General features: G+C 37.2%; 1 protein-coding gene across 2 annotated transcripts in view; it reads left to right on the top strand.

The window, feature by feature from the left end:
• The window catches only part of pitx1 (paired-like homeodomain 1), a 41,796-nt gene extending 27,958 nt beyond the window's left edge, over positions 1 to 13,838 (top strand). For both annotated transcript variants that reach the window (XM_052014041.1, XM_052014040.1), the window contains exons 3-5: positions 9,678 to 9,827; positions 10,576 to 10,781; positions 12,555 to 13,838. In XM_052014041.1, the coding sequence (XP_051870001.1) occupies positions 9,678 to 9,827; positions 10,576 to 10,781; positions 12,555 to 13,103 (905 nt within the window). In that variant the 3' untranslated portion in view covers positions 13,104 to 13,838. The remainder of the gene's footprint in view (positions 1 to 9,677; positions 9,828 to 10,575; positions 10,782 to 12,554) is intronic.
• The last annotated feature ends 663 nt before the right edge of the window (positions 13,839 to 14,501 follow it).

The raw sequence follows: 14,501 nt of genomic DNA, 5'->3' as shown, positions 1-14,501 counted from the left end.
TGACAAAGCGGCAGGTTTAAGAAGCAGCTTAAAGACAGGGGGAGAGAATAGCTCTTGGGAGGAAAATTCCGAGTTTAGAGTCTAACCAGCTGAATGCACAGAGGTGTCAACGGGTTAAGTGGAGACCAATCTCCAGGTTGATCACGATGATCTCAATTGTAGTTTGAACAGAGTAGCATCCGAGTGGTGGTGCTCGAAGCGGAATTAAGCTTTGAAATTCTGCCGGGTTCTTCCAGTCTATCAAGTGTAATATTCCATAGTACGCCGCTTCTTAATAACTGAAGCGAGAATAATTGGTATAGTCCCTAATAATTTTGTACTGATTCCGACACATCAATTGAAACTTCCCCAAAAGTTGACCTGACATGAACTTACCATTTGTACCGTTTGCTTGGCTGGTAATAACGGGCTTCGTGTTTCCCGATATTGCACCATTACATGTGAACCGACTCAACAGCAGCACGAAAATGAAAGTTTTGCTTTTGGCCAGCCCGTACAGATATTGCAAACAAACATAACTTTCACTCGATGACTACATTTGATCCTCATTGTAATGGTAATGCTGCGTCGCTTTACTGAGCCCTAACCACTCTTACACCAGGATACAATGGGGGAAAAAAGATCCTAATCGGGATTTTGGTTTGTAAAATGGGTATCAGATTTCCCAACAGTCAGGCGGCAAGGCCCTCGCTCCCTTCGCTTTATATCCTTGTAATGATAGCAAACAGTTGAGCTGTAATTAAAGTGCAGTAAATGAGAGCCGCGAGCATACGGCCCTGTTTATCGCGATCGCCGCAAGATCGAAGAAAATAGCAGGAAAACAGTCTCTCCACAACTCTGACAAGAAAATTACTACATAATTTACTCATTTGCTTATTTCGCCGTTTGAGACCCAATTTAGGGATTTAGACTAATTTGACTCGCTGCTTTTCCAAGCCGAAGGGTCAAATATCATCGTAAAACTGTGGGTTTGCAAAATGCGTGTTGTGTTCTGCGGATAGCCCAACAAACGTGTGCTGACTATTAATTAAACTGCTTTGATTCTTAAAAAAAATGGATATCTATTCCCCTTTTTCAAACCAGATTATCTATAAAATTCCATTTTTTAAGGTGTGTTGTAGCACCTCCTGGCCCTTTTCTCCGCCAGACCCCCGCCGAGCCGCCTATGTTGGAGGTTGGCCCATAGCTATCAACCGGTCAGCAGTGGAAAAGGCATCAACTTTATGTTTAAAGGGCATGTGTTGTGATTCCATTAGTGAATTCAGGGGGAGGATTCGGGATAATTAGATTTATCTTTCAAAACGCCGCATTAAGGAGAAAAGGGTAAATAAAAGCAAAACAAAAAGGCAGAGTAAAATACCTGTGGGAGCCCTATCTTCTAAATAGATCGGGTAGATAAATTACATGATCACCCCCCTGGGACCCTAACTTCCAATCCAGGTGCATTGCATTCAATTAATTCCCAATAATGTAAATTTTAAATCCCGATCCTTTTAATCTAGGCGGAATTATCAATTACCCGTGTTGAACTTTCATCTCCGCCTTGACTTTATGTTTGGAGACACCAATCAATGTTGGACCTCTCGCTGACAAACTTTTAGGTTTTGTTAAAAATCTCCGATATCGTCTGAACGGCGGATAAAACTAGAGTGGTGCAAGAATAGTGTTACCTTAAATTCCTGTGTACCTTTATCCCAGCGTAATCCCAATTTATGCACAACCTTCGCGACTGAGTAAAAATTTGTTGAGCATTTTGAAATTTTATTAAAGTAAATACAAAATCTGGTACAAGCAATAGTGCCTGTTTCTTTGAAGTTTATTACATAGAAAACTGAAGGGCTAACGTCAACGTATTTTCTTAAAGAGGCAATTTCTTTCATAACAGTGAAGGGCATACATTAGAAAAATACCAAGAGATTACGGAATCTTTTGTTGGCAAAAACGCATCCTTAATAGAGTTCACTGTTTTACATTTAAAATTTCTGCAACTGTTTGAAGCACGGTTTCCAGTTCAATAGGGAAAACATGTCACCATTTTCTGCAGAACCTTACACGATTCAGATTCTAAACATTGTATGCGATTGCCTTTCAGATTTCAAAACACAGATTTTTTAATAACAATTGTGATTTCTTGATTTGCATTGCTTTGTACACCGAGTTTGAGTTCTTCATGCTTTTCAGTAACGCACTGCAGTCCTTCCCCTCCAACCCCCAGCCCCTGTTTTCAACTACAAATTTTCAACTTCTATTTGATTAAAAAAGTACTGCCGTTTCCTTGCAGCGTGGGAGAGTGGAACGTGCACAGTAAGATTTTGAGGGTAGTCACGTGACCACAGGCAGGCACCTGGGATCAACAGTTATAGATTAAAAACCATCTGGGTCTGAAGCTGTTTTATGACAAATACCAAAATATATCTAAAAGTAAGAACCTTGAATTAATCAAAACCAGCACAAAAACGAGAAAGCAACCATTATTTTTCAGCTCTGTTTAGCTCAATATAACAATTTTATTGTTTGTTTTATAACGTTCATTGGTTGATATACTATTGCGTAAATTTAAGTTACTTTGGAACGATTTAATATGTCCAAACAGTAGGGATCAGATTCCCTAAATCATGTACATCGAAATGAATGTATAACGTTACCAGTCCGGAGATTCGTGCAGTAAATGTCTTACATGCTAGGACCCTGAGCCGTGGATACCAAGAAGATCCCAAGTCTCCTGATCTGTCCAAAACGCAATGACCTCAGCTAGAATGATGCTGGGTCACGGCCTTAATGTCATTGAACAGGGGAGATCTGACCAACGTGGCTGGCTTCTCGTGGAAGTTTAGAATAGCTTTGAGTAAAAGGCTAACTCCTTTGGTTTAGGAGTCGGTGATATGTGTCAATTATTTTCTTTTCATTTATTTGTTCCCAATATATAGGTAACAATGGAAAGACTGCATTCAGTACTCACACTTACCAACCTGAATAGATAATTGTGGGCCATCTCCCACAGTTACTCAGAACGAGGAGACATATTAAATGATACTCCTTTACGCAATAGTAGCTTGAACGTGGAATGACTTGCTGCCGAATAGCAGAGACAAAATCATTGTATCTTTAACGGGAAAGTCGGATACATGTTTGAAGCAAAATATAGCAAACAATGAAATGAATGCGATATGTCACATGGGTTTAGATTCTTTCATCAAACAACCTATACAGACAAATAGCTTCACCTATGCACTAAACTGTATGTTTTTTTTAGCATTATTTGTTGATCTCTGCCTAGGGATTAATTAAATCATCGGTTAAATCGTTATTATTGACTAGGCTCACTTTGGTGAGATAGTGGAACAACGTTTTTGCCTTTGAGGCTGTACTCTAGCATGAACTGCCACCATGAAGATATGATGTGGAACATTTGTGGGAAGGTAGTAAATCCGTTTCAAATGTTTCACTCCCTTGGTAATGTAATGAATGTAACGATCATTTTAATGAGAAAGTGTGCAATAATTCCTGCGTTCTGTAAAACTAAATTGAGCTCAGCCATTTAAAGAAAGTAAATGCAACAGTTGCATTATTAATAATCATCCTACAGTACAGTAGTTTGCATTTTGTTAATAAGTATAGATATAGTTAATTATATTTATTAGGGAAAGGAACAAACATAAATTAATGTGACATTATCACAATTGGATTCATTGTGAGTTTTTGAACAATATTGTTTTACTTCCAGAATCTGAGTTTCACTCCAGAGTGGTGAAAGAATCTCTTCGTCATTTATAAGTCTGTGTACATAAAGGATGACTCATTGTCTTTTAATACTGCATAGAATTTGATCTAATTAAATTTAAATAACACAATTCATATCCTTGTGGCCATAAATCTATTGCACAAGACTATGTATAATCTTGTAATTATTGCAAAACCTCTCAGGAAATCCATAAGGACAATCTATTTTAGAAAAAAAAATTGTAGTTTTGAATAGTGTGGGAAAGGATGATAAAAGGAGGTTCGAGCATTATAGTTATTTGCGAGGCTATAAATAGAATTTGACAAGGAACCACATCAAGCAAAATTAGTGCAGTTCACCAAAACGTTGGTCAAAGAGATAGCTTTCAGGAGAATCTTCAAGGAGGAAAGAGAAGTAAAAGTATTTCAGAGTTTAGGGCTTTGGTAGCTGAAGATGTAGCCATTTGTGGTGTAGTGATTAAATTCAGGATTAAACAAGATGTTAGATATTTTCAAGGCCATAAAATGTTTTTCTGGAATAAATGTCCTTATTGTACTGTATGTAGATAAAAGTTTTATTTAAAACATTCATACCATTATGAATATGAAAAGGTCTTTATTCCATTCTGCTGCTTTATTATCTTTCTCCTTGATGAGTGAAGTTCTTTTTAAAACACTCTTAATCTTGTCTCTGCTTAATTTGCCACAGCTTTCATTTAGTTAAATACCCTTTGTATATCAGTTTTGTTTGTATTATTTCCATGGGATGTTGATAGTATAAAATATCATCAGGCAGTATTGGGGTTATTAGTGATGATATTTCTATTCAGTCCCTTAGATATTTCATACCACAGAATATAATTTTACAAAATATAAAAATTATTTGATTTTTTCTTACTAATCAACTTTTCAATTATTTTGCATTCATTGGATAAGTAAACTCGCAGTCACTATGAATATTTGATGCTTGAATTGTTGCATCAAAAAACTAATAGAAAGGAGCAAATTATGAGATTTAATTAAAGTGAACAAATGGATTATTAAAGGCCTTACATGGTTTGTGAATGTAATTTTAATAATGATTAATTACAGGCTGAAAATCACACCTTGCTATCTGTCATTTATTTTTCTAAGGGATTCTACTCAGTTCTTCATGTTGTTATGTTAATAGCCCTTTCTTAAATCAATTTGTCTTAAGGACCATTTATGTAATCCCTTGTGGGTCAAGTGGTGTGACATTGCAAATATCCAGTTAACTAATACATTAACTGATGTTTGTCATGTCCTTAGTGTCAATTTATAGAAGAAAGAATTGCTATAGATTTGTGAAAGAGTTTGCAACTGGTGTACTTGAAATCTTGCAGCTCCAACTGATATGCTAAAGCAAAACAATTTGAATATTTAATCATAACTATCTAATAATTCACATTACAATGTATTTTTATAACATGATATTAACATTATCCATGATAGAAGTAATGGATGGACTCTGTAGTAATATCAGTTAATTTCATGTGTAATTAATGGCTCGCCAGTGCTATCGCTTAATTTGTGTTACATGTGATTTTAAAAATAACGATGTCCAACATACATATTGAATTAATATTGATAAATGGCCAATTATTTTCATTAAATTGTTGTTAATCTTTTCATTACTTTTGATATAAAGTAGAAATCTATGTGTAAAATCACCTTTTCATACAATACATACAATATGCAGTGACTACAATTTGTTCAAGGTCATAATATTACTACTATAGTTTTAGTGTTGTCCATTTCTACTTATTAAAATTAACTTCTGAAAATCATTATTTAATCTGAAAGCCCTGAGCGTTCTGATTCCATGTTACTACTGTGCCTTCACTGTCAATCAATCATTCTCATTCTGTGCAGTGCCAGATGAGAGTGCAATATGATTCATTCAGCTAGATTAATTTTCCCTAAGTGTTTTAATGTTTGTTAGATTTGCTTGTACAATTTACAACACTCTGGTACAATCTTCTTCTCAAGTTATATTTCTAATGCCAATTAAAATCCATTTGAGTATTGTACATGGAATGCTTTCATTGTTGATCCCCAACAGATGGCTCATAGAATTCCAATTTCTTGTGCAGATCTCATCTTCTACAGGGCATGTATCCATTTCCTCACAGAATTTTTTATTTGATACTTGATTTATCCAAAGCATTTTTATTTATAATTATAATAAAAGTATCTCCATCTGTAGTAAATCAACAACCTGCACTTACCTGTAAGTAGAAAAACAAGCTATAGCACTTCACAGGAGCACTACCAAATAGAATTTAAGAATAAACCACACTGAGAGTTAGTGCAGTTGAATTGGTCAAAGAGATGGGTTTTCAGGAGATGCTTAAAGGAGGAAAGAGAAATTTTTTAAAAAAACAGAGTTTGGGGCTTTGGCAGCAGAAGACACAGTGGCTAATGTTATAGAAACTACATTCAGGATTAAACGAGAAATCAGAATTAGAGGAATGCAGATAGTTCAGAATAGGACTAGAGGATGAAGTGTTAGTGAGAGACAAGCCCATGGAGTGATTTTTACAGGTGAAGATGCAGTTTAAAAACAAGGACATGTTTAATTAGGAGTCACTGGAAGTCAGCAAATACTTGGGTGATGGGTAAACAGGATGGTGCAAGTTATGATACAGGAAGAAGAATTTATAATTAGCTGACAACCTTCAATTCTTCTTTACTCAGGCTGCATCAAAGTATAATATAATTACTCAGAAAGAAGGAACTTGTGTATATTTATCAACTTTTATCGTCTGACAACTCTTCAAACTGTTTTAAAACTGATGGAGTAAAAAAAAAGTAAAATATTGGCCAATTTAATATCAGAGGTTGTTTGTCGAGGGATAAAGTTTGCTCAGGAAATCATGGAAAATTCCCTAATCTTTTTCAAAAGGAGTTTTGGGATCTCTTACACCCAAATGAGAAGGCATACAAGACCTTGGTTCAACATCTCATCTGAAAGACATTATCTCCAGCAATCCACAGCCCATTTTGAATTAGTTATTTGAATTCTAGAGTGGGATTTAACACAGAGCTGAGCTCTTTAACTACAACTGAGCCAAACGTGACACAAGCAAATTTGAGTAAGGCACTTATTCCCAAATATATATTTGTTCAAATTTTAATTTTGTATTCAACATTAACAAATGGATAGAAATATTTTTACACTAATGAAGTAATCTGATCTTTCTACACTGATCACGTATTATTTATGATGGCATTATCTTAGTGAAGATGCACTGACAATCTTCACCACTCTTGTGCATATCAATGAAATTGATAATCAATGCTAAAATACAAGTCACTCATGTATGAAGACAATGAAGCATATTATATTCATCCACTGCAAAAGAACCCCATAAAATAATCTATGGATTATGATATATGATCCTTAAAAATTCAATAATGCCACAGAATGTTGTGTAATTTCAGAACTAAATAACAGAAGTTACTTACTGATAAATAAGTAGAATTCATATTCTTGAATTCAATTTAATGAAATCCTAATTGTAGTTATCCAGAGAAGGACCATGGTATATAAAGTTTTGCAAAATTATGTTAACTGCAGTAATATTATTAATCATAACTCCAGAATTAAACATACTGCGAATGGGGTTACGTTTATGAAACTGTTGAAATGGCCCACTCTTTAAAGAAATAAATGCCACCAAGGAAGCAGCCACTGAATCCAAGCTACGATTCCAAATATCCAACACCCAGACAGCTCCTCATTGGTTTGTTCCTGAATTACCCGCTGACTGATATTCTAAGCAATGGCAGCGATAGTGATCATATCTCGTACAGCCAGGTAGCTAAGTAAAATAAATGCATACTCACTCAATCAAACTGTCAGTTCAGAAAATTCCTTAGAAATGCTGAACATATGAAAATTAAATATTCAATTTAAAATTGTGTTGGCACCGTGAGGTTAGGTGATTAGTTGCTCAATCAGATATTACTGTATTGTAACGATGAAATGTTCTGACAGGTCCCGTTTTACATTGCACTTCGGCGATACAACTTATGTGAACGCAATGAAAACAAATGAAAGAATGATTTCAAAGCTGTTGCACCATACTCTTACAGCATGGTTGCAAAACAAAACATGAAATTTAAACAGTCCCAAGACTACAAATGGCTTGCGCGACAGATGTAGAAAAATGTAATGCTTTTGGTTGCAATACAACACTAAGTTCAAATGACTTTACAGTCGGCGCTCCTGCTTTGTTCGTGCGGTTCATGGTGCCATTTGAACCATTTGTGAAATACTTTCAGTATCAGTTGTTAATTGCAGGATTCCAACCACTTTCTGACACTTCTCTCGTCTTCTCCCAAATCCCCGTTCACTGGATCCCTCTCGCAAAGGAACTAACTAGAACTATCCAAAATAAATACATTTAAACCATGAGAAACCATCCTTTCTCGGCTGAATAAATTGTACCCATATCACTATCATTATAGCTGCCTATTTAAATCACGCTGATTCTAGTACAGTGCACTGTGGCTAAACCACTTCTTCATCCCACAAGAGGCAATAATTTAGTAAAATAATTTAGTTTAATAAGTAAAATAAAAGCCTACAATGGAAGCATTTTGAATATATTTGTCTAATAGACGCAGAGGAAAAATATGATAATGAATACGTTATGCCCTGCCTGGAGTCTTTATGTGCCTATATAACACATGTGGTCCCGAAGTTTGTGGGAATGTAAATCATATTTTCACACATATGAAGTCATAAGTATATTCAGCTGCAGAGCAGGGATTACTTTTTGGCTAATCCCTCTGTCTCGGTAACTAGAATTTGGTCCGCACTGCCAACTCCCTTTTGCGGCAGACGCTACCGTGTATCCTGTCCCTGTCCAAACTCACCTTGCAGCACTTTGACTTACTCTGTAGCCACCCAGCGCATTTAGATTTGCTTTAGATGCCTGAGTTCATCAGCGCCCATAAAGGGGAAATTAAACGAATTTAACAATAGAAAGATGATAAGATTGCGTAATTTTATTGAACCACGGTTGATTCATTATATTGAGCCAGGAATCTTGTTCTACTGCCTCTGCAAACGGTTACTGAAATATAAGCCCAGCGAATTTAATGCATTTGGGAGGTTTTGATGTAACCATTGTTTCAGAAGGGCAGCGAGGAAGATGCCATATAACAACGGTGAGCGATGAAGTGAACAAAATGCTGAAGATAATCCCCACTCAATTCCTATCAAATCCATGTTGATTTTGTTCAGTATTTGAAATTTGTTTTGCAAACAGATTAAAAGGTCATCGACTGTCCGAAGGCTGGATATTCCTTGACTGAAATTCTAGAATGATATATTTTATTATATTTCACGGTGCAATAATTTTGAGTGCAGTATATAATTGCAAACAAAATGAGCCGAAAGATTTCATACTCTGAGTATTTATTACATACTCTCTAAATTTTAACTACAATTATTGACAACCCAGCGTTCCACTAAATTTGGAAAACGAATTATTAATCACTGCTTTACAACCGGATTTTAGTTAACGGACCCTATTGAGATGAATCTTGTGATTTGGCGCAGGCTGCGATCTTGTTTCCCCAGATTAGTTCAGTCCTGTTCTGATGTTTTGTGGGTGGTGACTCATAAGCAAAAACTAGGAGGAATCTTCTGGCAGTGGGAGGAGTTCTATAACAGCTCCTCCACTTTATTCAGGCGGGTCATTCCTGCCCTCGGCACAGTTTACAAATCCAGCTGCTGCCTCTCCAACAATCCACCAGGCTTGAAATTTTAGGTTGGAACACCCAGCCTGACTGTTAGAAGGGCATCATGTTTCAGTGAAGGAAACATATATACTTCTTTGAACTGAACTTTCGGGTCTCATCCTGTGGATTTAAATTCTCAATGATTTGAATCAGACTAAAAGAACGGTGAACTATTTTTAAAGGTGCGATGAATGTGGAGCGACTCGCTGAAAGCGGAAGACCACAAGCTCATTGTGACATGGCTGCTTCCACTTTCCCGTTGCTGAGGGCGGCTGAAAGCAGAGAACGACTAGAAAACACGGCGAGCGACTCCTCTGACGCCGAAGCTGCAGGTAATGGGTGAATCAAGTTGTTTCCGCTGATATAACGAGTGCTCCGAAAGGAGAAACTAACCTACCAGCAGTCTCTGCTGTCTAGTTTTCGAAATAATGTCTGGTGATAACTAGTGCAAGAGTAAGTGTAAACGTAAAGACCCGATTGAACTGAAGGTGCTTTCTCTTGCCTCGTTCTGTTCATTGCATTATGAAGCGAGATAAAGGCATCGTTGAAGGATAAAGGCTGTCATTATTAAATCCCAAATTGTTCTGTTAAATGTTAATGTTTAACCCAATTCATTAGCAGACTGACAGAATGAAACAGGTTTCCGTGTTGCACATCTGACTGCCCTTTCCGAGCTATTTGTGAATGGCTTCTTGTTGATCAGGGTGTTTGTCAATAATAATTGTATGACAAAGTGAACTAAAGCAACGTTTTGTGCTGTATGCACTCAGCATACAAATTGACATTAACTATTTATTAACTTTACACGACCTATTTTCCTCCCGACCATAGTTCACGCCTGTTGCAACAATCGCAAGCGTAATATTGACATTTAATCAATGTAAAGATTTTTCTTTTGCCCTTCATTCGTTGTTATTACTCGCCTTGCACATGTGCCGTTCTCGTGTGTTTGGTTCAATTTGATCACCAATAACGCATTGTCCTTAAAAATGCAGTGCGACCGTCTTTTTTTGTAGTAAGATTTTGCTGGCTGGTTTGGTGTACTGTGAAAATGTTAGATATTTTGTTGGTATTTCACAGATAAAGACAGATTGGTGCAAAACAAAACAGAAGATTGTGGCGCCGATGACCCATCCAAGAAGAAAAGACAGCGGCGTCAGAGAACACACTTCACCAGTCAGCAACTGCAAGAGCTGGAAGCGACCTTCCAACGGAACCGTTATCCTGACATGTCAATGAGGGAGGAAATCGCGGTTTGGACGAATCTTACCGAGGCCAGGGTTAGAGTGAGTACTCTTAATTTCTTGATCAGTTCCATTTACATATATATAAAAAGAAACTTACTAGATAAACTGGAAGTAGCACAGACTAATTTCTGTGACTATGACACCAGATTTCACTGTAACCATCTCGCGTGTTATTTGTCACCCTACATTTGTCGTGTAGCTAAACAGTTTAACAGGCGTCGTGATGTGCGAAACTGCGCATAATTGCCTTATTTCTTGAGAACTGGCGTTAGATACTTGATGGAATTGATGTCCCTGAAGTATAATCAAGGCAAACTGAGTTTTCAAACCTTCTCTTGGGAATGCAGTTCGATGGGGACGAATATTATAATCCACATTGGATAATTACATCATGCACCTCGCCTTTAAATGAACCTGTGTGTTTGCCCCTGAGAACTCTGTTGACTGGGAACCAGACGAGTTGTAATACGTCGCAAAAGATTGCCATGTCAGCTGTACAGATGGAAGAACTCGCTGTCAGGGAATGTGTGTGTATTCCTACTATCCACACTGAGCTCATGGTGGTTACAGCGATTGCCAGGGAAGCAAACCATATGTGTTAGTAAGCGAGTAATGAGCACCTCTGCATTTCTCAGTGTTTTCACGTGCAAGACTGACAATAACCCCATTGTCTGGCATTTTTCAGACTGTAAAATTAGACACTAGTGCTTTGTAAATTTTGCTAACCCTGCTATTACAAATATTATAGAATTCCCTAAAGCAAATACTTACTAGTTAATCTGAATGTCGAATTGTATTAATTTTACAACAAGAATAGTATAACTGTCGTAGCTTTAAAAATCGTGCCTGATTATGCAATAATTGGTTTATTTTCTCCATTAATGCAACTTACAAGAAGAGCCATGAGAAACGCTAGTACTGAACATTATTCATGAAAATGATTGCTTTGCCAACCTCACGTGTATACAAAGAAAATACGACTATAGTTGAAGAAATCGGGTGGGTGCTCTTAACAACCATGTTTCCTCCTGCCAAGCAATCATTATTAAGAATTAATTATTTTCACTGGGGAAGATTGATTCTTGTTCAACTTTCATCCAGGAAGTAAAATGTGTTCTATCAGTTTGGCAATGAATTTAAACAATTGTCGCTGGAAGGGAGTTATGAACGATAAACCTTTCAATATCCTTTCAGAGAAATCAAGATATTTTTAAATTGTATTCAAGGCAGATTTCAGATCAGGGCATTGGCTTCTTCCTGAAAGGGGTGAATACATTTCCGCGAAACTCCCCCCTTGCTGTCTTTTTCTGCACGCCCGTAGTTCAATGAAATTCAGAATCAATCATTTTGAAGCTTCTCATATTTAGTGCTCTCTATAAAGAGATATGATCACAGGCAGAAAATCAAACCTCTTTTGAAAGAAAATCTTCTGAAGAAACGGAAACATGATATGAGCGGGTGGCAGTTTAGATTTTTTAGTCGCTTGAAAATTGTTTAAAATTAAACTGCAATTTATCGACTTCTATTTACACCTGAAGGTTTCAGATTGATTAGCTTCTTGTGGATATTTATATTATTTTATGTTCATACATGGGTTGCGGTCTCATCCTGATCCAGAAGCATTAAACGTCAGAGGGACAGTGTGGTCCTTAAGATTTTTTGAACTAACAAGCTCGTTGTTTCTGCCATTTAGATTGTTTAAATAGAAGAAGCAGTTTCCCGTTTCTTGTTACTCCAGGTCTGCGTACAGCATGTATGAATGCAAAATATTCGTACTATTTGTTTCTATCTATTCACTGTCTTCCTTTACAGGTTTGGTTCAAGAACCGCAGAGCAAAGTGGAGGAAAAGGGAACGGAATCAGCAGGTGGATTTGTGTAAAAATGGATTTATGCCGCAGTTCAACGGCCTGATGCAGCCCTACGACGATATGTACACCGGTTACAGCTATAACAACTGGGCGGCGAAGAGCCTGGCCCCAGGCCCGTTGTCCTCCAAAAGCTTCCCATTTCTCAGCTCGATGAACCCACTGTCTTCTCAATCTATGTTCTCTGCTCCAAGCACCATCTCCTCCATGACAATGCAATCCACCATGGTGCATTCGGCTGTACCAGGGATGCCGGGCTCCAGCCTCAGTAACATTAATAATCTCAACAGTTCCTCTCTCAATTCAGCCATGTCCTCGGCTGCCTGTCCTTACGCACCACCTACTCCTCCTTATGTTTACCGGGACACTTGTAACCCTGGCCTTGCTAGTCTCAGACTGAAACCGAAACAGCACAGCGGCTTCGGATACAGCAGTTTGCAAAATCCAGGGTCAAGCCTTAATGCATGCCAATATGCAGTTGATAGGCCCGTGTAACATGCAAAGTAACTGGATATTTGATGTAGACTCACGACAGATGAAAAAAAGATTCAGTAAAATAGGATTTTATTGCAACCTTTAAATGGTGTGCGCGGGTTGCCACTCTCCTGGATTTCAATCACCATTCTGTTCAATTCCCAGTGAAAGAAAAATATTTAATTGCAAGAAATTGATGCGTTTTTAAATCAATTGGGTACTGCAGTCTGGTATCCGTGAAAGTTTTTTTAAGCTTGAGTTTACTATTAATATTGAACATTTGAAAGTGGATTTGTGTATATATAGAAATTGATTCTATTATTGTTACATGTTGCAATACATTGATAAATATAATTTTTAAAAATGTTTAAACAAAAATTTGCATGTTTATTGCTGTAATCCAGATGAAGGAATGTTTTAAATTACGTCCATTCCTAACTCCACAGCAAAGTAAACCTACCTCTAGTCTGGGATTATTTCACCCAAAAAGAAAGTAGCTCCATTTTTTAAGCATGCCATGAAAATGACTGTGCTTTTCATAGACTTGCTTTAAACTGAATAGATTTTTAAACAACAAAACCCAACGGAGAGTATAAATTTTATCTACGTAAGTTTTTAAAGCTGAACTATCTTTGCTATTTCTCCACTTTCGGTCAATTTCAAAGACGACGACCGATTTCTCTTCCAGGCGGCATTTCGGAAGCAGGGTTGTACAGTGTAGATTGCTGTAATAAAATCTGAAAACATTCAACAGAACATTATCTGGATTAATTGATTTCTCTTCACCCCCAGCCTTCAGAAACAAACCCCTCGCAGTGAAATCTATTGCAGTAGCACGTCTAGGTTGAAGGCGCAGTTCATCATAATCGTGGCTGCACTCCTCTTGGCTCTGATTAAGTAAGGCCTACGGTCTTTGATGCCACCACAATATCAGGCTGTTTCCACTCTGTGGTGAACAATGTACACAGTTTGCTTTTGTATAATTATATTCCATTTATGCATTTCATGGCCAGCTGTAACTTTGTACCACATTTTATCAGCAGAAGGCTTTGAAATATTTCTTTCACCTCACGCCTTGGAAAATGATATCATTTTGCAAATGTGTAAAGATATAGCCGTGACCGAGTAACAGCGAATCCAATCACAAAAATATGTAATGCTTCGAAAACTCCACTAGTCCTTTAACCACAGTCAAAACTACCTACCCGCCCAAAAAAGCCCGGAAAAAAGGGAATTAAAACAGCCACTTGCTATATTGTTCTAGTAATTAATACGTAAATTGGAATTGTATCGAGGATGGGAAAAATGCACCCAGGTGCACTGGAGTTCTTTTGTTGAAAAAGGTGTTAAATTATTAAGTAAAGTTTAGAATGGAATATGTAAAGCACAACTCGCTCACAACTTGACGGTGTAAATAAT

Source organism: Pristis pectinata, chromosome 4 (assembly GCF_009764475.1).
Source record: "Pristis pectinata isolate sPriPec2 chromosome 4, sPriPec2.1.pri, whole genome shotgun sequence".
NCBI lineage: Eukaryota > Metazoa > Chordata > Chondrichthyes > Rhinopristiformes > Pristidae > Pristis > Pristis pectinata.
This window is presented reverse-complemented; position numbering and strand designations above follow the sequence as displayed.